Source organism: Apodemus sylvaticus, chromosome 20, assembly GCF_947179515.1.
Source record: "Apodemus sylvaticus chromosome 20, mApoSyl1.1, whole genome shotgun sequence".
In the NCBI taxonomy this organism is placed as follows: domain Eukaryota; kingdom Metazoa; phylum Chordata; class Mammalia; order Rodentia; family Muridae; genus Apodemus; species Apodemus sylvaticus.
The window spans coordinates 53,552,006-53,577,817 of record NC_067491.1 but is presented as its reverse complement, the minus strand read 5'-3'; the positions used below and the strand labels follow the sequence as shown (position 1 = coordinate 53,577,817).

The following is a 25,812-nucleotide window of genomic DNA, read 5'->3' as shown; positions in this document are numbered from 1 at the left end:
TCAAGGACCTCCACATAAAGCCAGACACTCTGAAGCTAATAGAAAAGAAACTGGGGAAGACCCTTGAGGACATCGGTACAGGGAGAAAGTTTCTGAACAGAACACCAATAGCATATGCTCTAAGAGCTAGAATTGACAAATGGGACCTCATAAAATTACAAAGTTTCTGTAAGGCAAAGGACACCATCAAGAGGACAAATCGGCAACCAACAAATTGGGAAAAGATCTTCACCAATCCTACATCAGATAGAGGGCTAATATCCAATATATATAAAGAACTCAAGAAGTTAGACTCCAGAAAACCAAACAACCCTATTAAAAAATGGGGTACAGAGTTAAACAAAGAATTCTCACCTGAAGAACTTCGGATGGCAGAGAAGCATCTTAAAAAATGCTCAACTTCATTAGTCATTAGGGAAATGCAAATCAAAACAACCCTGAGATTTCACCTTACACCAGTCAGAATGGCTAAGATTAAAAATTCAGGAGACAGCAGGTGTTGGAGAGGGTGTGAAGAAAAAGGAACACTCCTCCACTGCTGGTGGGGTTGCAAATTGGTACAACCACTCTGGAAATCAGTCTGGTGGTTCCTCCGAAAACTGGGTACCTCACTTCCAGAAGATCCTGCTATACCACTCCTGGGCATATACCCAGAGGATTCCCCACCATGTAATAAGGATACATGCTCTACTATGTTCATAACAGCCCTATTCATAATTGCCAGATGCTGGAAAGAACCCAGGTATCCCTCAACAGAAGAGTGGATGCAAAAAATGTGGTATATCTACACAATGGAGTACTATTCAGCCATTAGAAACAATGAATTCATGAAATTCTTAGGCAAATGGATAGAGCTAGAAAACATCATACTAAGTGAGGTAACCCAGACTCAAAAGGTGAATCATGGTATGCACTCACTAATAAGTGGATATTAACCTAAAAAACTGGAATACCCAAAACATAATCCATACATCAAATGAGGTACAAGAAGAAAGGAGGAGTGGCCCCTTGTTCTGGAAAGACTCAGTGAAGCAGTATAGAGCAAAACCAGAACGGGGAAGTGGGAAGGGGTGGGTGGGAGGACAGGGGGAGAGAAGGGGGCTTATGGGACTTTCGGGGATTGGGGGGCTAGAAAAGGGCAAATCATTTGAAATGTAAATAAAAAATATATCGAATAAAAAAAAGTAATGCAGGAGAAAAAAATGCTGTCTTTTTTCCATTGAATGTTTTTAGTTCCTTTGTCAAATATCAAGTGGCAGTAGGTGTGTGGGTTCATTTCTGGGTCTTCACTTCTATTCCATTGATCTACCTACCTGTTTCTGTACCAATACCATACAGTTTTTTTATCACTATTGCTTTGTAGTAGAGCTTCAGGTCAGGGATGGTGATTTCCCCACAGGAGATCTTTTGTTATGGAAAGTAATTTTCACTATCCTGGATTTTTTGCTATTCCAAATAGATTTGCAGATTGCTCTTTCTAGCTCTATGAAGAATTGACTTTGAATTTTGATGGAGATTGCAATGAATCTGTAGATTGCTTTAGGCAAGATGGCCATTTTTACTATATTAATCCTGCCCATCCATGAGCATGAGAGATCTTTCCGTCTTCTGAGATCTTCAATTTCTTTCTTCAGAAGCTTGAAGTTCTTGTCATACAGATCTTTCACCAAGGTATGTAATATTATTTGTGACTATTATGAAGGGTGTCATTTCCCTAATTTCTTTCTCAGCTTGTTTATCTTTGAGTAGAGGAAGGCTACTGATTTGTTTGAGTTAATTGTATATCCAGCCACTTTGCTGAAGTTGTTTATCAAGTTTAAGAGTTCTCTGGTGGAATTTTGGGAGTTACTTAAATATATGATCATATCATCTGCAAATAGTGATATTTTGACTTCTTCCTTTCCAATTTGTATACTTTTGACCTCCTTTTGTTGTCTAATTGCTCTGGATAGGACTTCAAGTACTATATTGAATAGATAGGGAGAGAGTGAGAAGCCTTGTCTGGTCCCTGATTTTAGTGGGATTGCTTCAAGTTTCTCTCCATTTAGTTTTATGTTGGCTACTGGTTTGCTGTATATTGCTTTTACTATGTTTAGGTATGGGCCTTGAATTCCTGATCTCTCCAAGTCTTTTATCATAAAAGGATGCTGAATTTTGTCAAAAGCGTTTTCAGCATATAATGAAATGACCAAGTGGTTTTGTCTTTGAGTTTGTTTATGTAGTGGATTACATTGATGGATTTCTGTATATTGAACCATCCCTGCATCCCTGGGATGAAGCCTACTTGATCATGGTGAATTATTGTTTTGATGCATTCTTGGATTTGGCTGGCCAGAATTTTGTTGAGTATTTTTGCATTAATGTTCGTAAGGGAAATTGGTCTAAACTTCTCTTTCCTTGTTTGGTCTTTGTTTGGTTTAGGTATAAGCATTATTGTGGCTTCATAGAATGAATTGGGTGGTGTTCCTTGTGTTTCTATTTTGTGGAATAGTTTGAAGAGTATCAATATTAACTCTTCTTTGAAGATCTGATAGAATTCTCCCACTAAACCCTGGTCCTAGGGCTTTTTTTTGATTGGGAGACTATTAACAACTGCTTCTATTTCCTCAGGAATTATGGGACTATTTAGATAGTTTATCTGATCCTGTTTTAACACTGGCACCTGGTATGTGTCTAGAAAATTGTCCATTTGTCCAGATTTTCCAATTTTGTTGAGTATAAGCTCTTGTAGTAGGATCTGATTATTTGTTGAATTTCCACAGTTTCTGTTGTTATGTCTCCCTTTTCATTTCTGATTTCTGTGCCCTCTGGTTATTCTGGCTAAGGGTTTATCTATCTTGTTGATTTTCTCAAAGAACCAGCTCCTGGTTTTGTTGATTCTTTATATAATTCTTTTTGTTTCTATTTGGTTGATTTGGGCCCTGAGTTTGGTTATTTCCTGCCATCTACTCCTCTTGGGTGCATTTGCTTCTTTTTGTTCTAGAGCTTTCAGGTGTGTTGTCAGGCTGCTAGTGTAAGCTCTCTCCATTTTCTTTTTGGAGGCACTTAGAGCTATGAGTTTTCCTCTTAGCACTGCTTTCATTGTGTCCCATAAGTTTTGGTATGGTATGTCCTCATTTTCATTAAATTCTATAGTCTTTAATTTCTTTCTCTATCTCTTCCTTGACCAAGCTATCATTGAGTAGAGCATTGTTCAACATCCATGTGTATGTGTGTTTTCCATTGTTTTGTTTGAACTTAAGACCAGTCTTAGACCATGGTGATCTGATAGGGTGCATGGAATTATTTCAATATTCATGGTTCTATTGAGGCCTGTTTTGTGACCAATTATATGGTCAGTTTTGGAGAAGATTACTCTCTTGTTTTTTCTAGGGTGTTGTTGCCCTCCTTACATTGGCATTTTCCATCTATTATCCTTTGTAGGGCTGGATTTGTGGAAAGATATTATGTAAATTTGGTTTTGTCATGGAATGTCTTGTTTTCTCCGTCTATGGTAATTGAGAGTTTTGCTGGGTATAGTAGCCTGGGTTGACATTTATGTTCTCTTAGGGTCTGTATGACATCTGTCCAGGATCGTCTAGCTTTCATAGTTTCTGGTGAGAAGTCTGATGTAATTCTGATAGGTCTGCCTTTATATATTACTTGACCTTTTTCCCTTACTGCTTTTAATATTCTTTCTTTGTTAAGTGCATTTGGCGTTTTGATTATTATATAAGAGGAGGAATTTCTGTTATGGTTCAGTCTTTTTGGAGTTCTGTAGGCTTCTTGTATGTTCATGGGTATCTCTTTCTTTAGGTTATGAAAGTTTTCTCCTATACTTTGGTTGAAGATATTTACTGGCCCTTTAAGTTGGAAATCTTCACTCTCTTCTATACCTATAATCCTTAGGTTTGATCTTCTCATTGTGTCCTGGATTTCCTGGATGTTTTGGGTTATCAGCTTTTTCCTTTTTGCATTTTTTTTGAGTGTTGAGTCAATGTTTTCTATGGTATCCTCAGCACCTGAGATTCTTTCTTCTATCTCTTGTATTCTACTTGCATCTATGACTCCTGATTTCTTTCCAAGGTTTTCTATTTCCAGAGTTGTCTCCCTTTGTGATTTCTTCATTGTTTCTACTTCCAGTTTTAGATCCTGGATGGTTTTGTTCAGTTCCTTCACTTGTTTGTGTTTTCCTGTAATTCTTTAAGGGATTTTTGTGTTTCCTCTATAAGGGCTTTTACCTGTTGACCCATGTTCTCCTGTATTTCTTTAAGGGAATTATTTATGTCCTTCTTGAAGTCCTCTATCAGCATCATGAGATCCAATTTTAAATCCAACTCTTGCTTTTCCTGTGTGTTGGGGTATCCAGGACTTGCTGTGGTGGGAGAATTGGGTTCTGATGTTGCTAAGTAGCCTTGGTTTCTGTTAGTAGGGTTTTTGAGCTTGCCTTTTACCATCTGGTTATCTCTGGTGTTAGTTGGTCTTGCTGTCACTGGCTGGAGCTTGTCCCTCCTGTGGGCCTGTAAGCCTGTGTTCACACTCCTGGGAGACCAACTCTCTTATGGCAGGGTCTGCTATTTAATTTTTTATTTTAAAAAACTGCATACTGTGTATTTTGATCACATTCCTCCCCTCTCCTGACTCCTCTCAGATCCTTCCTCCCAACTTCATCTCTCTCTCTCTCTCTCTCTCTCTCTCTCTCTCTCTCTCTCTCTCAAATAAAAAATAAAAAATGATGGGGGCTGGAGACATGACTCAACAGTTAAGCTCACTGACTGCTTTTCTAGAAGTCCTGAGTTCAATTCCCAGCAACCACATGGTAGCTCACAATCATCTGTAATGGGATCCAATGCCTTCTTCAACAGTTAAGCTCACTGACTGCTTTTCTAGAGGTCCTGAGTTCAATTCCCAGCAACCACATGGTAGCTCACAATCATCTGTAATGGGATCCAATGCCTTCTTCAGGCGTATACAAGAGAGCAACAGTGTATATGAGTATATACATAAAATAAATAAATAATTATGAAAATCAAAAACCAAAAATGCAAAATAAAAATCAAACAACCACAAAAACATGCAGTCCATTTTGTTTGGGTTGGCCAACTACTCCTGGATTTGGCCCAAACCTGGAGAGTGGTTGATATGCCCAGTGAGACTCTATCAGTCTTATTGTTTGTTTATCAGGGTTTTTTTTTTTGTTTGCTGTATGAGTACATTAAATACTTATGTAACTGTCACAAACCACGGGTGGATGCACATGCTGTTGAGATTTCATCATCGTGAACATACATTCAACCAACAGAAGGGGCCAGAGACATAGTTAACTCGGTAAAGTGTCTACTATGCAATCATGAGGACCTGAGTTCAGATCCCTATACTCATGTAAAAAGCCAAGTATAGCCTGACAAAAATGACCACTGGTTATGGGAGTAGCTGTCCACTTTCTTACTGGATTTCTCCTCAGGATGGACTCCAATCTAACACTGTTAATGAGGCAAAGAACTTGAGCCTAGATAGATCAATAGCCCTAATACTATTATTCTATGGCCTGGGCCTATTTACCACACTATTTGTTGGTGTGAACAAGGGAGAGCAGGGCCTAAAAATGAGGGAAGCTAAAGTTTCATAAAGCAGCCAACTTTATTCAGCTCATCCAGGCAGTTTATACTCTGGGGATTAAGAAGAATCACAGCATGGCTCTTACTTTTCTCTCTTGCCCTCGCTCTTGTCCCCCTGTTTCCCCTCTCTCCCCTTTTTTCCCCTCTTTCCACATGGTCATGACCAGCTCTCATCCCTCTATCTTTTCTTTCTCTTTACTTCTCTATCTCCTTTTCTCTTCCTACTTTTCTATAATAAAGCTTTAAAACAAACAAGAAGAAGAAGAAGAAAGAAGAAAAAGAAGAAAGAAGAAGAAAAAGAAGAAGAAAAAGAAGAAGAAGAAGAATCACGTGAGTATGGTGTTCTATCACAAGGACAAGCTCAAACTACCATAGCAAAGAGTGTTTTTCTGTAGAAGCATTTGAATAACAACAGCTGAAGTAAACTCAGTCCTATGTTCTACAGCTGAGAAACACAAAAACATATTCCAAGAACAATTCTGTTTTGAAGAAACTGAGGTCACAAGACTCTTGTCTTGTTTTCTTGGAGTTTTCTAAAAAGGACTCAGAAATCTCACACAACTGGTCAGTGGTAGCACAGGCCTTCAGTGTCAGGACTTGGGAGGCAGAGGCAGGTGGACCTCTGAGTTTGAGGCCAGCTTGGTCTACAGAGTGAGTTTCAGGACAGCCAGGGCTACAAAGAGAAATCCTGTCTCAAATAAAAGGAGAAGGAGGAGAAGGAAAGGAAGGAAGGAAGGAAGGAAGGAAGGAAGGAAGGAAGGAAGGAAGGAAGGAAGGAAGGAAGGAAGGAAGGAAGGAAGGAAGAAATCTCACACAACTCCAGTCTTGGCCCATGTCCTGACATGAAGCTAGTATTAATATAACTCCTAATGGCTTATTTCTATACCTATAGATCAGAACATCTCTCAACACTCCACAGAGAAGCTTTCAACAAATGGCAATTATCACAGAGACCCTCATTTGGTCAATGTACAAAGAATAAAAAATAGAACATTAAACCCTATATGTGATGCACATATATCTCTTCTCCCGATGGCTAAGGGACTTTGAAAAGAGTTGGGTAGCCAAGAGATGGTCCAGTGAGGTGTCACTTGTCTCCAAGCCTGACCACCTGTGTGACATCCCTGAAACACACGTGGTAGAAGAGAACCAAGTCCCAAAAGTTGTCCTCTTGACTTCCACATGCACCCTGTGGTACATATGTGCCAATATGCACACATGTACACAGAGTCTGTTTCTTCTGTTCTTGTACCTGTCTTTGTATTTTTTTTCTTTATTAAACACTTTTCTGCCATTATCTTTTAGACTATTTTTTTTCAGTCCTTGAACCCTTTGTAGTTTCCTGATATCTGGTGCTGTCTGGTTGATAAAGGTTAGAGATATTGATGTTTTCGTTTATCCTTGGCCAAATTAGTGACTGTCTCACAGTGGTTTTGAAACCTGCCAATCAGAACCTGGCAGTAAGACTTAGAGTCTCTCCTTACCTTTAGCAGTGTTAAAGTCCTAATCTGGGTGGGTTCCCCTGGGGGGGCCAGGCATCAGTTTCCTGGCATCTGTGTCAAAGAAAACCTGCAGGAGCTCTTTTGCAATCATTTCAAGTAGGTTGGTGGGTGAAGGGGACTATCTCTAAGAGATTAATTAAATCTCAAGGGTTCTCTGCAAAACAGGGAGTTCTGAGTTCTCCAGTAGGCAAAGGGCCAATAGTGATGAGGTTGGTTTCCTTGATCACCAACTGGTCCTGATGCATGTGAAGGCTGGAGGACAGACTCTTGCTCTGAAGGTAGGTCTGCCTACAACTGCTGCCAATCTGCCTGAGGGGTTGAATAAGGTGGGGGTGGAAAAACAACATCTTCCTCCGCTACTCCTTGGAGGACAGAGTAGAGGGATAGTGTAGGAGGAGACAGGTAGTCTGATATCTCCTCCTTGGTATCCTTGGGCTTTTTGCTAGCCAAGGCAAAAACTTCAGCCTGAAGAAGTGAAAGAGTTTAAGCCAAGAGGGCAGATCCTCTAGACATCGTCCATCAAAATCAAAAGATTCCTCATAATAAGAAACATGACAGTCGACAACTATTCGTTCTAACAGAACTGACCCGAACATGAACCTAAGTGGCTCTGTAATCAGATGGTGAGTACCTGAGGACCCCACCCCGAATGAGACAGCCCCTGAGTGGTCGCAACCCTTTAGCACATCTGCCCAGTTGCATCTGACCACAAAAATACCTTTTTTTTATAAGAAAATACCTTTTTAGAACAGAATTATAGACATGGCGCCACTCAGAATGGATGAACAAAGACCAGTGCTGCGCAGACACAGACAAAGCATAAACACATGGACAGACTCACAGACTCAGCTGGACATTACTGGTATCAAGACCCTCCAGGCCCAGCCCTGGAGACCCTGGAGTTCCTGGCCAACGAACCAACATGTTGTGCCAGAAAGTGTTCATGAACACCAAAAAACCGCCAAGGAGCCATTTGGATTTAATAGTACAAGGGGTCTCTTTAATACAAGGTCGGGCTTGGGCTCTCCTCCAACCCAACCCCCACACAGCAGGACAGGAAGTGAAGGTGGAGCAGCCTCGAACCCTCAGCAGGACAGGGTTGTTAAAGGAAAATAGAAGCAAGTGAGGGGGTGAGGGAGGGGGCGTCCAGTCTGGCAAGCACCTAAAAGAATGACTATGAGCTGACAGGTGGGTGCCCTGAAGCAAGACCATATACAATCACAAAGGTCTGAAAGCACATCTGAAACAATCGGAATAATCTTTGATTAACTGTTGCTAGGAAGTAGCTAGGGATAACTGCTGGTACCAGGACCTCCAAAACCTGTGACATCACATAGGCAACAATGCAACCTATATACCTGTTGCCAAGGCAACAGTCACCATATTCCCAGAATCCATTGGGCTCATCTTTACCTTCGACCACGGCACCATCTGTGTATATATAAGAGAAGCACACTGCTCCCTTTCTTCCCCTCTTCTCTTTCCACCATCACCTTTGCCCTTTCCCCTCTCAATAAACCTCACAGGAAACTGTTTGGCCTGGTGTGGTCTTTCTAGAGCTGTCACCACTGCTGCCCGCCGACCCCAACAGTAACTCTGGCCAAAGACAAGCCTTGGGTCCTTCCTGGTACATAGGAGCAGCTTGGGTTCTGCTGCAGGTCAAGTTCTCAGACTTTTTTTTTTTTCTTTAAGATGGAGGCCAGTCCCAAGATGCAGTAGGTTTGACCTCTCAGAACCAGCCTAGGATAAAGTAGTTTATTGCAGTCAACAAAGATAAAAAAGGAAACTGGAGATCTGAAGACCATGTTGACATCAGACACTGAGATGCAGAGTTTGGAGTTTGCCCAGCTGGTTTCCTGTCTTGCTTTGGGGATTACAGTTAAGAGACTGGATGAGTGTTCCTTTTTCTCCACATCCTCGCCAACACCTGCTGTCTCCTGAGTTTTTGACCTTAGCCATTCTGACTGGTTTAAGGTGAAATCTCAGGGTTGTTTTGATTTGCATTTCCCTAATGACTAATGATGTTGAGCACTTCTTAAGGTGCCTCTCAGCCATCCGAATTTCTTCAGGTGAAAATTCTTTGTTTAGATCTGTACCCCATTTTTAATAGGGTTATTTGGTTCCCTGGGGTCTAATTTCTTGAGTTCTTTGTATATATTGGATATTAGCCCTCTATCAGATATAGGGTTGGTGAATATCCTTTCCCAATTTGTTGGTTGCCGGTATGTCCTTTTAACAGTGTCCTTTGCCTTACAGAAACTTTGTAATTTTATGAGGTCCCATTTGTCAATTCTTAATCTTAGAGCATAAGCTATTGGTGTTCTGTTCAGGAACTTTTCCCTTGTGTCCAGGTCCTCAAGGGTTTTCCCCAGTTTCTTTTCTATTAGTTTCAGTGTGTCTGGTTTTATGTGGAGGTCCTTAATCCACTTGGAGTGGAGTTTAGTACATGGAGATAAGAAAGGATCAATTCGCATTTTTCTGCATGCTGACCTCCGATTGAACCAGCACCATTTGTTGAAAAGGCTATCTTTTTTTCCACTGGATGTTTTCGGCTCCTTTATCGAAGATCAAGTGACCATAGGTATGTGGATTCATTTTTGGGTCTTCAATTCTATTCCATTGGTCCACTTGTCTGTTACTGTGCCAATACCACTGCTGGTGGAGCTGTAAGATGGTACAACCACTTTGGAAATCAGTCTGGCAGTTTCTCAGAAAACTGGACATGACACTTCCGGAGGACCCTGCTATACCTCTCCTGGGCATATACCCAAAGGATTCCCCGGAATAAAGACACATGCTCCATTATGTTCATAGCAGCCTTATTTATAATAGCCAGAAGCTGGAAAGAACCCAGATGTCCCTCAAAGGAGGAGTAGATACAGAAAATGTGGTATATTTACACAATGGAATACTACTCAGCAATTAGAAACAATGAATTCACAAAATTTTTAGGCAAATGGTTTGATCTGGAAAATATCATCCTAAGTGAGGTAACCCAATCACAAAAGAATACACATGGAATGCAATCTCTGATAAGTGGATATTAATTAGCCCAGAAGCTCTGAATACCGAAGGCACAAATCACATAACAAATGACTCCCATGAAGAAGTATGGAGAGGGTCCTGATCCTGGAAAGGATTGATCTAGCATTGGAGGGGAATATAAGGACAGAGAAAAAGGAGGGGGGTGATTGGAGAATTGGTGGAGAGAAGAAGGTTTATGGGACATATGGGGAGGGGGGATCTAGGAAAGGGGAAATCATTTGGAATGTAAACAAAGAATATAGAAAATAAAAATATTTTAAAAAAGAGAGACTGGATGAATCTCAGAAGAGACCTTGAACTTTGGACTTTTAGCATTGTTGAGACTGCTACAGACCATGGCGGCTTTGGAAGTTGGACTAAATATGATTTTTATTATACTATGTCTAGATATGGCCCCACAGACTGAAGTGTTTGAATAAGCTTATGGGGAGTGGGATGTGATGATTTGTATATGCCCAGGGAGTGGCACTATTAGGAGGTATAGCCCTGTTGTCATTGTCACTATGTGTGACACTGTGTGTCTGTGTCACTGTGGGTAAGGGCTTCAATACCCTTGTCCCAGCTTCCTAGAAGTCAGAATTCTGCTAGTAGCCTTCAGATAAAGATATAGAACTCTCAGCTCCTCCTGCACCATGCCTGCCTGGATGCTGCCATGCTCCTGCCTTAATGATAATGGACTGAGCCTCTGACCCTGTGAGCCAGACCCAATTAAATGTTGCCTTGGTCACGGTGTCTGTTTATAGCAGTAAAACCCTAACTAAGACATTTACACAATGGAGTATTTACTCAGCTGTTAAAAAAAGAAATGACATCATGAAATTTACAGGCAAATGGATGGAACTAGGGGAAAAAAATCATCCCGAGTGAGCAACCCCGGCCCAGAAAGACAAATGTGATATAATATTGATAATAGCTGTTAAATAAAGGATAATCACACTACTATCAGCAGATCCAGAGAAGTTAAATAAAGAGAAGTCCCGTGGTGGCACACAGATCTCCCTGGGAAGGAGAAATAGAGTAGATTCTGTGCGTGGACTAGGGGCGGATGGGAGTGGGAACAGAGGGCTCAAGTAGGGAAGGAAGGGATGGAGGGAGAGAGTACAGGAGAGATGACTGAAATAGGTGGACATTTAAGGAGCAATATGGAAACTTAGTGTAGTGGAAAGTCCCTGCAACCTATGAGGTTGAACCCAGTGAGGACTCCTAGTGATGGAGGACATGGTGCCTGAACCAGCCATCTTCTGTGATCAGGTTAGACACCTAGTGATAGGAGTGGGACACCAACCCAGCCATAAAAATCTATAACCCACAACCTGCCCTGCCTACAAGATGATCTGGGGCAATGGTGGCTCGGAGCCTGTGGGAATGCCCAACCAACGACTGGTCTAACCTGAGGACCACACCACAAGAGGGAGATGGTGAGAGACACTGCCTAAATGGCCAGGATCCAAAAACCGGATGACTCAGAGACCTAGGGTAGAACCAAACACGACTGACCCAAAGAATAAAAACGCCAATGAAATATTTACTAATGCTATCCTCCTATACTTGCTCCTGGCATGATTGTCATGGAGAGGGTTCCTCTGGCAGAAGATGCCAGGAATAACAGCCAAACTTTAGGTGGAGCTCGGAGCACCGTACAGAAGACGGGGAGGAACAACTGTAGGCGCCAGAAGTGGAGAAGACGCTGGAGAACACGTCCACAGAACCAACCACGCAGGGCTCATCGTGGGCCCACAGAGACCGAAGCAGCAACCACAGAGCCTGCATGAGTCTGCGCCAGGCCCTCTGTGATTCTTTAGCTTGGGGTTTTTACTGGAATCCTAACAATGAGTCTAGAGGTCTCAGTCATCCTTTCACCTTCTTATAGGACCTATTTTCTCCTGCTAAGTTGCTTCAGCATTGATATGAGATATGGCCGGGTTGCTAGCCTGGTCACAGAAGATGGCTGGTTCAGGCACCATGTTATGACAAGTTCAGTTGATATCACGGGGAGGCCTGCTCTTTTCTGAAGGGAAATGGAAGAGCAGTGAACCAGGGAGAAAGGGGAGGTTGTAAGTGGTTGAGAGGAATGGAGGGAGGGAGGAGAGACTGGGGTTGCAATGGATGAGAGAAGAATAAATAAAATAATTTTTTAAAAAACTGTGTTATTGTGTAAATATAGCACATTTTCTGAATCCATTCCTCCATTGAGGGACATCTGGGTTCTTTCTAGCTTCTGGCTATTATAAATAAGGCTGCTATGAACATAGTGGAGCATGTATCCTTATTACATGCTAGGGAATCCTCTGGGTATATGCCCAGGAGTGGTATAACAGGGTCCTCCGATAATATCATGTCCAATTTTCTGAGGAACAGCCAGACTGATTTCCAGAGTGGTTGGACCAGCTTGCAACCCCACCAGCAGTGGAGGAGTGTTCCTCTTTCTTCACATCCTTGCCAACACCTGCTGTCTCCTGAGTTTTTAATCTTAGCCATTCTGACTGGTGTGAGGTGAAATCTCAGGGTTGTTTTGATTTGCATTTCCCTAATGACTAATGATGCTGGACATTTATTAAGGTGCTTCTCAGCCATTCAAAGTTCTTAGGTGAAAATTCTTTGTTTAGCTCCGTACCCCATTTTTAATAGGGTTATTTGGGATACTACTCAGCAATTAAAAACAATGAATTCATGAAATTCTTAGGCAAATGGTTGGATCTGGAAAATATCATCCTAAGTGAGGTAACCCAAACACAAAAGAACACATATGAAATGCAGTCACTGATAAGTGGATATTAGCCCAGAAGCTCTGAATACCCAAGACACAATTCACATATCAAATCATTCCCAAGAAGAAGGAAGGAGAGGGCCCTGGTCCTGGAAAGGCTTAATGCAGCATTGTAGGGGAATACCAGGACATAGAAGAAGGAGGGGGTTTATTGGAGAACGGGTGGAGAGAAGAGGGCTTATGGGACTTATGGGGATGGGGGGAACCTGGAAAGGGGAAATCATTTGGAATGTAAACGAAAAATATAGAAAATTAAAAAAAAAAAAAAAGAAAGAAAGAAAAAAAAACCTGTGTTATTCCCCATAAAGCCACTAGGTGGCAAGAGTTCTTTAATTCAGACTTGAGTTTGAGCTATTCTATAGCTGACACAGGCTAAGGAATTAATCTATGTTTCCAATTTTTAAACAACAGGAATCTACACTGACTGCTCTCCCAAAGAATCCGATTGAGTTCCTAGTGGACAACTAGGTTCCAAGGGAACCCAAGGAATCTGATGTCCTGCTCTCATGCGCGCAGACACGTTAAAGCAAAGCCCTCATAAGATAATATTATGTGCTTGTTCTTTTGCTTGCTTGCTTGTTTTCCAGTAAAGTGCAGTAGCATATTGTTCCATCTATTCCAGTGCTAAGTCGCGAGGGTCATTTGAGTCCCCAGGTTCAGGACCAGTATGGGCAATACAAAGGGAGACCCTCCCTGAAAAACCCAAAGACCTTGACCGATAAAAGTAAGACTACACTAAAGAATCAATTCTACATGTTTTACTTTATTCTGCACAGACTTCCCACAGAGCAGTCGTGGTGACTGCAGCCTCTGGGTCTGACGGGACGTTTTGAACCCTATCTGTGCCTGACTTCCAGTCCTAAGGAGACAGGTACTCAGTCACCAAAGATGAATCTGAGTTCGCTGTGTCTCATCAGCAAAGTTAAAGATTCCGACTCCGACAGGTGTATACAAGGCAGACTCCCGCTTTATTAAGGAGAATTGCGAGCTGGAGTAGCGGTGTAGTCCTTTAATTCCAGCACTCTGGAGCCAGTGTCGGGCAGATCTCTACAAGTTTGAGGCCAGCCTGGTCTACCTAGGAACTTACAGGTCACCCAGAACTATAGAAAGAGACCCTGACTCAACCCCCCCCCAATAAGATTTTAAAAAAAGAATTACAGAAAACTAAAAAATGGAGGAAAGGTGAGAGATTAAGGAAAAACAAAACACACCCCTGAGAGCAGTGAGGGAGCATCTCCAGGAGAGAGAAAAGCCATTGCACTACCTCATCTACAGTTTCCATAGGCTCATAGCGAAGAGTGGACAGCAGTTGAGATAACTCGTTGGTTAATACTCTCAGCCCAGCTAATTCAGGGCACACATGCTCTGTGTACCAACCAGGGATGATTGTGCCCTGTTGGAGTGGGGTACTGCCCTCCCAGCTAAGGCTGACTGGAGGCCCCTCCGCCTTGCCAGCTGCTGAGCTTGACTCCGGGGGCTGTTGGTTAGTGGTTGCAGTTGCTTCCTTGGCCCTTGCACGTGTCTCTAATATTCTTTGTTCTCACGCTTATGAGGTCCCCTTGTCACTCTTCCATGGCAGGGAAATCACCTGTCATAACCACAAAGGTGTAGCAGCTGTCTTCTTGGCTGTCTCTGTTTAGCTCCCTGTTTATGGGTATTCTGGAGTAGTCAGTCTCCTACAATAGGTGTAGGCTCCCAGAGACTAAGCCACCAACCCAAAAGCACACATGGGCTGGTCCGGGGCCCACAGCACACCTGTAGCAGAGGACTGCCTTGTCTGGCCTCAGTGGGAGAGAGGACGTGCCTAATCCTGTAGAGACTTGATGCCCCAGGGAAAGGGGATGAGGGTGAGAGGGGGGTCGAGGGGGATGGGGGTGGTAGGAAGAACCCTCTCAGAAGCAAAGAGGAAGGGGAACGGGATGAAGAACTCTTGGAGGTGGAACCAGGAAGTCGGTCCCCTTGGAATGTAGATAAATGTGACAATTTTTTAAAAACTATCTTTTAAGATATCTTTAAAGTATCTTTTCTTAAAAGCTATCTTTTCAGTGCCTTAATAGCTACTTAATCTGTTACAAACAGCTACATTAGAAGTCTTGGTGTGTGAGGGAGCAAGAGTGACTTATATGTCTCTCAAGGGCTTCAGGGGTTCTGGGAAAGCTAGCCTAACATCACTGGCCCAGAATCCTCTCCCTCCTCTTATCCCGTCAGTTTGTTTAAGTCATACCAGCTACCAGCCTTCTTCACTGGTATTCCAGACTCTGGCACTCTAACCTTTAGCCCATCTTTTAACCCTGGCTTCTATTCTCATGGCAATATATAGAGACATTTTCAGTTTTCATCACAGGCCAGTTTCCCTTTCTGCTCATAGAGAATTAGCTCCTGTCTCGGCATTATTATCCCCACTTTACAGACGAGACAAACGGGGCACAAGAACATTATAGTCTTCTCAAGTTTGTATATCAGTTTCTAACTAAACAGCCACGTTGGACTGATGCCGATGTTGTCACTGGTTATCTGTGTGAGCCTGGGCGGGGTTTGGGGCATTTGTGTCTCTCTCCTCACTTGTAAAACATAAGAACCTAACTATATTAGAAGCTCTGGACTCAAGGGTATGTCAAGGTTCAGCAGGGACAGCACCTGCCTAGAATTCACAAAGAGTCTAGAGGTGTATCTTGGTGGTGGGGTGCCTTCCTAGAGTCCACAGTGAGCACCTGGGGGCGGGCTCTATCTACAGGCAAGCACTATCTAGCTTATGTAAAGCCCTAGGTTCTATCCGGGAATTATTAGGGGGGAAAGGTCTTACATCAGAATGAATTTCCTTGATGAAACTGAAGAGTGAGCATGATACCATTTTCTTGTCTGAAAAATCTTTCAGATAATATATTTTAAGTATATTTGAGGGGCTAGGGAGTTAGGTTTCAGTGGATTTCAATATGAGAGTTGATCATGAAACATTAAAAAAAACAACAAACACTGAGACGGGGAAGGTATGAAGTTGAGACAGAAGATTTGCCTAGTGTAAGCCAAACATTGGGTTCTATCCCAAAGGACACACACCTGAAAAACGTCAATTTGATATATCTAATAGACCTCCTAGCATGATAGGCAGGGAAAAATGAGGAAAGGGAGGAAGGGAGGGAGGGAGGAAGGAAGGAAGGAAGGAAGGAAGGAAGGAAGGAAGGAGGGAGGGAGGGAGGGAGGGAGGGAGGGAGGGAGGGAGGGAAGGAAGGAAGGAAGGAAGGAAGGAAGGAAGGAAGGAAGGAAGGAAGGAAGGAAGGAAGGAAGGAAGGAAGGGAAGAAGGGAGGAAGGGGGAAGGAAGAAAGAAAAGGGAAGAAGGGAGGGAAGGAGGGGAAGAGGAAGGAAGGAAGGAAGGGAGGAAGGGAGGGAGGGAGGGAGGGAGAAAGGAATGAAGGAAGGAAAGGAGGGAGGAAGGGGGAAGGAAGGAAGGAAAGAAGGGAAGAAGGGAAGAAGGGAAGAAGGGAGGGAAGGAGGGGAGGAGGAAGGGAGGGAGGGAGGGAGGGAGGGAGGGAGGGAGGGAGGGAGGGAGGGAGGAACAGGAGGGAGGGAGGGAGGAATAGGAGGCAGGCCAGTCAAAATGATCTCAAATGGCCTTCACACATACCAAACTTTTACTCAAGCTCATTCGGTATTGTATTGCACACCATGCAGGAAGCAAGCAAGCCTTCCCACGAAGCAGCCTTAGGTGCAGTTCAGTCCATTTTACTGATGAAGCAGCCTTAGGTGCAGTTCAGTCCATTTTACTGAGACACCATCCACCGTTATCAGAACACCACCTTTTTTCCAAACTCGAGTGTGATAGAGCTCTCTAAAACTCCCCACACCCTCGTCCATCCCAGAGTTCGATCAGTTCTGAGCTTGTCCAGCTCACCCTGAACAGCCCAGGGTGCTTCATTCTCTTTTCCTTTCTTTTAATTTAATTTTTTTTAATTATTCACTTTACATCCTGCTCACTGCCCCCCTCCTTGTCACCTCCCTACAATCCTTCCCTCATTTGCCCCTCCCCCTTCTCCTTTGAGTGGGTGGGGGCCAGCCCTGCACTTCAAATCTCTACAAGGCTGGTGCTTCCTCTCCCACTAAGGCCAGATAAGGCAGCCAGCTAGAAGGACACATCTCACCTACAGGTAAGAGCTTTTGGGAGAGCCCCGTTCCAGTTTTGGGGGACACACATCAGGAGCAAGCTGCACATCTGCTACATGTATGTGTGGAGGCCTAGGTCCAGCCAATATATGTTCTTTGGTTGATGGTTCAGACTCTGAGAGCCCCAAGGGTCCATCAGAAAGGCTAAGATTAAAAAAAAAAAAACCCCAAGAGACAGCACATGCTGTTGAGGATGTGGAGGGAGGGAGACACTTCTTCATCGTCGGTGGGAGTGCGAATGCGCACAACCACTTTGAAAATCAATTTGACGATTTCTCAGAAAACTGGGAATAGTTCTACCTCAAGATCCAGCTATCCAACTCCTGGACATATCCTAACGATGCTCCAACCTCCCACAAAGACACTTGCTCAACTATGCTCACAGCAGCCAAAAACTGGACACAACTTAAATGTCCCTCAACTGAAGAATGGATACAGAAAACATGATACATCTACCCAACGGAACACTAGTTAGCTGTTAAGAATGAAGGGTCACTCAGGGTGATATTCTCAACCTCCATCCATTTGCCTGCAAAATTCATGATGTCTTTGTTTCTAACAGCTAAATAGCAAATTCTGATGGAACTGAGTGTCAGGTTCCAACAAAATCATGCCATGCCACAGGTCTCATGTGGGAGGTTTATTAAGAGTGGAAGGACAGAGGCTGCCTCTGGGAGGAGAAGGGGGAAAGGGGGTGTGGAGAGGAAAAACTCAGCTTTTTGTAGGGCCTGTGGTGCATCTGCAAGAGGACATGCCACAGGGGCGACAATGTGTCTTGTCACCGGGTCCCTGGGGAATTGGCTAGACAGATGCCTGACTGCTGACGGAGCTGGAGACATCGCTCAGAGTTAAGAATGCTGCCGGTTCCTTCGCTGTACCCAGGCCCCGTTCCTAGTTTCCACATGGAGGCTCCCAACCATCTGAAACCCCAGTCCCAGAGCAGCCCAGGGCACCAGACTTGCAGAAGGACAGAACAACCCACGAGTAAAATAAGATATTTTCAATAAAAGAAAGGGATAGAAATTATGGGGGTGTGAGAAAGCAGAGGAAGTGAACGCTATGGGAACTTTTATACATAGAGAGTCAATATTAAAATAACGGTTAACCGAGCTCAGTCCCTGAATACACACGAGCTTGGGCAGGGCCCTATCCCTTTCCTTAGACATTGCTTAGGAATCTTTAAAAAAACAGAAATAAATAACCAAAAACCAGTTAACTTTGCTGTAAAACCATCCCTGTGAGTCAGACTTTACCTTATCAATTATAATCCTGTCAGACGCCTCTGAGGCCCCACCCAGGTACTTCAGCTATCCTTTAAAGACAACGCCATCAAATTCTAAATATGGGGGGTGGGGTGGCACATACCTTTGACCCCAACACTCAGGAGGCAGAGGCAAGTGACTCTCTGCGAGTTCCAGGCCAGATGCAGTGAGTGAGAAATCTCAAAGACAAAACGAACCAGTGATCTGCTAAGGCTCCCCTGTGAGGCGCTCAAACCCATCCTTAGATGAATCTTATGGTTTGTGACTCTTTGAGTAGCCACACCCATACTCTCAGGAGTGTCTGCTTTCTGGGTGGTTTTCTTCTTCGTAGGCCTCATGAGCACAGCTGTATTTAGCAATCTTGGGCTGGCAAAGGTGGCGCAGTGGTTGAAGGTGCTTGCCACCCGTCCTGACACCCTGAGTTGAATGCCTGGAACCCACAGTAAGACTCCTGAAGGTTGTTCTCTGGTCTATACATGTGCTGTGTGTTGGATTTCAGACGAGGGGACAAGTAACTGAGGTGCCTACTTAACTGGACCTGGCCTCCAGGGTCTCCCAGCATCCCTCAGTCACAGGAAGTTTCCCACTGGGGCTCCCCTCCCCCAGAGGCTCTCCCGCACAGGCTCTTCCCAATATAATCCAGACATTTTGCAAGACCCCCCCCCCCATTTCTCTCATTTCTCTTTCCTTGTGTGAGTGCCCCCCTCGTCGTCCTGTCCTCCTCTGAGATCACTGAGCCCACCAGAGAGATGCCCCCAAAACCTGCCTTTATACTTTTAATTCAGTTGGAATTGGCTTATTTGTCAGCAGAAAAAAAGCCTATTACTATAGTCTGGGCCAACAACACACATGTATAAAATAAATTTTAAAATAAGTAAATAAAATCTTTATACATATATTTTTATTTGTTATTTTTTTTACAATGTATATGACAGGGTCAGAGAGACTGAGAGAGAAGCAGGCGGAGGGAGCAGGGGCACCTTTGCAGACTTAGTTCTCGCCTTCTACCTTTTTGTGCATCCCAGGATTTGAACTTGGAAAGTCAGTCTTGGCTACAAGCACCTTTATCAATTAAACCAGCTCACCAGCCCATATATATAATTATATTCCAACTCTGCTTTATAAACTGGCTAGTCCTAAAAGTCTTATCTGATTTGCAGCCACAAATCTCGATTTTGTTCTGAGTGAAGGTCCCTGAAGTCTACGAAATCTCCTCAGTCTGCAGAGGATAACAAATAGGGATTTATGCCTCCTCCTACAGCTCACCACCACCACCACCACCACCACCAAAAAAGAACATACACATACACACACACACACACACACACACACACACACACACACACACACACACACACACACACACGAACAGCTGATCCTTTGATACTAGCCTGGGATTAACAGTTCCCCTTATCTCCCCGTATCATGACCTCAATCTGAGAGCAAGCCTTGATGTCAGTCCTGTAGCAGACTGGACTCGCAGCCTCAGTCTTACACTGGCTTGCCAAGGAAAAGGCCTGTCCAGCGTCCTCACTCAGCCATTGACCTTGGGTGTCCTCAGTGAGATTTCCCCATCTCTCAACAGCCTGTTTCGCTCTAAGCCAGTCATAACACTCTTGGCTGTGTTATGCAAGAGCTTTGCAACGTTTTTCCTGCCAGCACTGGAATTCTTTGTCAGGCTAGATTTTACTGGAGGGAGCTAAACAATGTCAGAACCCTTGGAATGGTGGGATGTCAGGGAGGGCACTGTTTTTGAAGGAGTTCTGGACTTGCAAGCAATTGGATGCATAAACAAGGCTGGTCTGGGGGAGAATTAACAAACGGGGCTGGTTCCCCCCATAAAGGACAGCCCCCAGGAGCGGGCAGCAGGCAGGGACTTAAGCCAAGATGCAACCATGAGAACAGAGGCCCTGGGAATTCACAGACATCTCGGGGAGGGCACTGGGCTCCCTCGCAGGCAGGCCGTGGGAGAGATGCAGACGCCAAATCTCTGATTGACCCTGGCTTGATGGCTGGGTCACATCTGTTATACAAAAGAGCCATCCCCAGCCAGAAAGCCACAACTTCAGCAAGCCTTTCAAACACCCAGCAGGGAGGGTTGGGGTTAAATAGTGTTAGATTCTTTCTTGGAGTCCTGGGCTTGGCCACACATCAGACACACCCCAAAATACACAAGTCTACCACACATAATGATAACCTAATATTTCATGCATGCTCAGTGTATGCCAGTGAGCCATCACTTCATTTTTTACACTTCTTTATTTATGGGGTGGATGTGTGTGTGGGTGTGTGTGTGTGTGCGTGCACATGCCACAGTGCATGTGTGGAAGTCAGAGGACAGCATAAGGAAGTTGACTCTCTGATTCTATCTCCTTCCACCTTCTAGGTTCCCTGGATTAAACTCAGGTCATTAGGTTATGCAGCAAGTGCTCTTACTCACTGAGCCATTTAACCACGTCACACACGTATTAATTTATAGCCTACGAAGCAATTCTTCACAGGAGTTATTCACATAACAGCTTAAGGGGTTAAGAACTTGGGTCCGGGCCTGTGACATGGGACCCAACAGGCAAAGACGCTTTCCAGCAAGAAAGACTGAGTTCTATCCTAAACCCACCCGGGGAAAGAGAGAACTACTTCTAATAATTGTCCTCTGACATCCACCCCTCTCTGGGTTTCTGTGGGAGGGGGGGTGTCTATGGGTGTGTCTGTGTGTGCGTGTCTGTGTGTGTGTGTCCGTTTGTCTGTGTGATTTTCTCTGTGTGTTTCTGTGTGTGTGTCTCTTTCTGTCTCCATGTCTGTCTGTCTCTCTCTTTCTCTCTCTGTCACTCTGTGACTCTGTCTCTGTGTGTGTGTCTTTATCTATGTCTCTCTCTGTCTCTATATGCCTCTCTTTGTCTTTCTCTGTCTCCATGTGAATCTCATCATGTGTCTCTGTGTCTATGTCTCCTTCAGTGTCTGTCTCTCTGTGTGTCACTTGGTGTCTCTGTATCGGTCTCTATCTCTGTGTGTCTCTCTCTGACTCTGTGTGTTCGTATGTCTGTGTATGTGTCTGTGTCTCACTGCATGTCTGTCTGCTTCTCTCTTCTCTGTCTCTCTCTGTCTCTGTCTTCCCCCCAACCCCACCCCCCACCCATGTGAGCCAAATTTGGGTCCTCTGCAAAAGCGGTAAGTGCTTTTAACCACAGAGCCATCTCCAGCCCCATCTTCCTAGGTTTTATGAACAGCCAAGTAAATTCCTGCCCTGGGGTCTTTGTACTTCTTTTCTCTTCTAACAAGAAGTCTCCCTCTCCCCTCTCAGGCGCAGTACAAGCACCATCCTCATCTCCCAAGTATCACCTCTCCAAGGACTGAAGTTTAAGCTACAACCCTGCTCTCACACAGGTCAACAGTGCTGCCACCCCCTGACAAACTGCACTCATCTGTTATTAAAATATGCTTTCATCTCAAAGAGAATAAAGGACAGTTTATTCTGGAGTCATACTGTGACTATGCATATTCATAATCTGAATATGAAGACTGTATATCCAGACTACCCTGAATTCCACATTTTAATGTTATAACAGTTTCATGAAATTCTTATAGTGATAGAACCAAAAAAAAACTCATAAATCAAGATTGTTGGGATTTGTTTTGTTTTTGAGGTCTCACTGTAGCCTTGACTGGCCTCGAATTTCCTATATAGTAGCTGGCCTTGAATTTGTAGATATTAATCTGTTTCCGTCTGCTAGATGCTAGAATTAAAGGTGTGTTCCACTGTGGGCACCAAGATAATTTTAAAACACATTGATGGAAACGTGAATCAGACAGGATGCGGCAAAGGAGAACTCTTCATTGCGGGCTTCCAACGGAACCTGATAATATTCTTTGCCTTCAGGTCAGTGGGAACTAGGCATAGCTCTATACATTCCAAAAGGAATTTACTAAGGATCATGAATATGCTAGGTCTCACACAGAGGTGGTCGATAAATGGCTCTTTAGAGGCTTTTGAGATGATTCAACAGGTAAAGGCACTTGCTGCCAATATTGACATCTTGAATTGATTTTGGTCTCACATAATAGAAGGAGAGTTCTCTCTATTATGTCTCTCTTGTATTATGTGAGACCAAAATCAATTCAAGTTTTCCTCCACACATACACTGTGATATATGCACCCACATAGAGAAAAATTAAATAAACGTAAAAAGGAATTTCTTCTTTTTTTTTTTTATTTAAGAAATCAGTTGGCAGCTAGGTGGTGGTGGCTTATGCCTTTAATCCCAGCAGTTGAGAGACAGAGGCAGGTGAATCTCTATGAGTTCACAACCAGCCTAATCTACAGAGCAAGTTCCAGGACAGCCAGAATTACACAGAGAAACCCTGTCTTGAAAAAAAGAAAAGTCGCTTGGCGGAGCTAGATGTTCTTCCTCCTCTGGGCTTAATGCAGCAGACTGTGTGTAACCGAGGCATGTGTGCATCTACAAAGGTCGCCACACACCACACAGCCTGGCACTTCACAAGGCCTCTCCCATTCTCAAGAATGTTTTCCCTTTCCTCATAAACAGGCTCTATTGCTATTTTCAACCATACGTCCCCATCCAAAGCTTTGCCACAGGACCCACGTAGTGAAAGGAGAGAATTAAATCCTAAAAGTTGTCCTCTGATTTCCATATGAACACATCACAGCATGTGCACACCTACTCACAAATAAATAAATCTAAATGTAATTTTAAAAGTAAGGTGGAGTGACTAAGGAAGACACTGACATCAATATTTGGCCTTCATACACACACCCACACACTCACATACACAGTCACACACAGACACACCCCCACACACTCACATACACACTCACACACACACTTACACACACACTCACACACAGACACACACACTCACACTCACATACACACTCACACACACACACAAGCACTGATTGCCCTGAGTTGATCATTATACAGTATATATGTGTGCACCAAATCACCATACTGCAACCCATAAATATGTATGATTATTACTATGTCAATTAAATACTAAAACCAGAAGTGCCGAGAGAGAGAGAGAGAAAGAGAGAGAGAGAGAGAGAGAGAAAGAGAGAGAGAGAGAGAGAGAGAGAGAGAGCGCTGAGAGAGAGAGCGCTGAGAGTGGGCTTATCCACCAAAGACTAGGCTCATAACCAAAAAAGAAAATAAGGTGGGGAGGGAGCTTGCATAAACGTGAAGATTGCCTTGTTATAAAGGGATGGCCTTGAAATAATATTGGGAAGTTAGGAAACATTGCATCTTACAACTGTCAGGTCACACTTGATCACAGAGAAGACAGTGCAGGAAGTCAAGGCGGGAACCTGAAGACAGGAACTGAAGTAGAGGCGAGGCTGTGGTGAATAGGAACAGTCGGGATAACCTCCGGTCTTGGACTTCTTGGTCTGCATTGAGCGCACTCTATAAGGGGGTGTGGCCTTGTTGGAGTGGGCGTGACTTTGCTGGTGTGGGCGTGGCTTCGTTGGAGGACATGCATCCCTGTAGGGGTGAGCTTTGGGGTCTCACATGCTCAAGCTATCCCTAGTGTGGCTCAAGCTGCTTCTGCTATTAAGCTTAATAAGCTTCTGCATATTACGATGTAGAACTCCCAGCTCCAGGTCTGTCTGGGCACTGCCATGATGGTAATGGGCTAGACCTGTGAACTGTAAGCGAGCCTCAATTAAATGCTTTCCTTTACAAACTTGCTGTGCACATAGTGTCTCTTCACAACAATAAAAACCCTAAGCAAAACAAAGGCATGGAGAAACTGTTTCCTGGCTTGCTCCTCCTGGATTGCTCAACCTGCTTTCTTTTTATTTATTTATTTATTTATTTATTTATTTATTTATTTATTGGTTTTAAGAGACAGGGTCTCTCTGTGTAGCCCTGGCTATCCTGGAACTCACTCTGTAGACCAGGCTGTAGACTCAGAAATCCGCCTGCCTCTGCCTCCCAAGTGCTGCGATTAAAGGCGTGCACCACCACTGCCCGGCTCAACCTGCTTTCTTATAAACCCAGGTCCAGGTGGCGATGGCCACTTTAGGGTGAGCCCTCCTCCCACTGCAATTTCTTTTCATTCTGCTTACAGAACATTTATTAAGGTTGTTCAATATATGGCTTTTCATTTGACATCGTGGAAGTCCTTTATTGTAACGTTAATCCCTCTGTCTAGTGACAAGCGGCAGCCACGGCGATCACTCTGGGTCTCCACGCTGCATAAATTCCATTTCCTCATGAGACATAGGTTTCCTCCTGTATTTCCGAGGTAATGTTTTTATCATTTCTGCAGTATCTGGTGGCCCCTGATGCATCAGTAAATCTGGGGACATGCTTCCTTTAGAATGCTGTGAAGGGACAGAGGATGGGGCGTGTGGCACAGCAGATCCCAAAGCTTCTGAGGCACTGAGTTTAGGTTTGTCTCCTCTGTTAGGAACTTTTTTTTTCTTTTTTTGGTTTTTTGAGTTTGGTTTCTTCAAGTTTTCTCTGTGTAGCCCTGGCTGTCCTGGAGCTCACTCTGTAGACCAGGCTGGCCTCGCACTCAGAAATCCGCCTGCCTTTGCCTCCCAGAGGGCTGGGATTACAGGTGTGTGCCACCACTGCCCAGCTGTTAGGAATTTTATTAACGGAGCATGTGGCTTCACTACCTGCATGACCCCCGTGGCGGAAGCCATCTTGCTGCCCATTATGATCCTCCAAGTAGGGGTCCCATGACAATTATTAATCAAGAAAATTCACCGTACGCTTGCAGATAGGCTGTCTGATGGACGCATTTCCTCTTCCCAGATTACTCTAGCTTAAATCAAGTGAAAACAAAACGAAACACAGAAACCAGGACACACGTCCTGTGAACACCTCCATACACCACACATGCATACAAATAATAAACTGTGCAGACTTGACCCCAAACAAAGAATTAAAGCCAGAGTAACTGACCTAATCTTTATGACAGAAATTTGAGTCAGGATACATGTTTCAGTATCGTCAGAGGACACTGTTTCATGGTGGCTGTGGGAACATCCCAGGAAGCATGGTAATTTAAGGAATCGTGGGAAGAGAAAGGAGCCCTTTACCCTGCAGTTTGGTCAAAGTCTATATTGTAAATATAGACAGAAACCCATGGCTGAGGAGGTCGTGGTCCCCAGACAGAAGTTACTACTGTTGCTTAGCCAAGCTGGCATGGTGACAAATCACCCTGGGAATATAGCTATTGACAAATTCTACTTCTTTTTTTTTATGAAGCAGGAAAAGCCAATGCTCTTTCTCTATTATTTTTTAAAGATTTATTTATGTATATGAGCACACTGTAGCTGTCTTCAGACACACCAGAAGAGGGCATCAGATCCCATGACAGATCCTTGTGAGCCACCATGTAGGTGCTGGGATTTGAACTCCGATCCTCTGGAAGAGCAGTCAGTGCTCTTGACCACCAAACCATCTCTCCAGCCTTAATCAGAGAGGCTTCTCTTTGCAAGGGAAGGGTA

General features: G+C 43.9%; 1 protein-coding gene across 1 annotated transcript; it reads right to left on the bottom strand.

Moving 5' to 3' along the window:
- Positions 1-24,525: 24,525 nt before the first annotated feature.
- Positions 24,526-25,014, bottom strand: LOC127670348 (alpha-ketoglutarate dehydrogenase component 4-like). The gene is made up of 2 exons (XM_052164654.1): positions 24,945-25,014; positions 24,526-24,764 (listed from the first exon to the last, which is right to left on the bottom strand). The coding sequence occupies exons 1-2, from the start codon at positions 25,012-25,014 to the stop codon at positions 24,526-24,528; spliced, it is 309 nt and encodes a 102-aa protein (XP_052020614.1).
- Between the last annotated feature and the right edge of the window lie 798 nt (positions 25,015-25,812).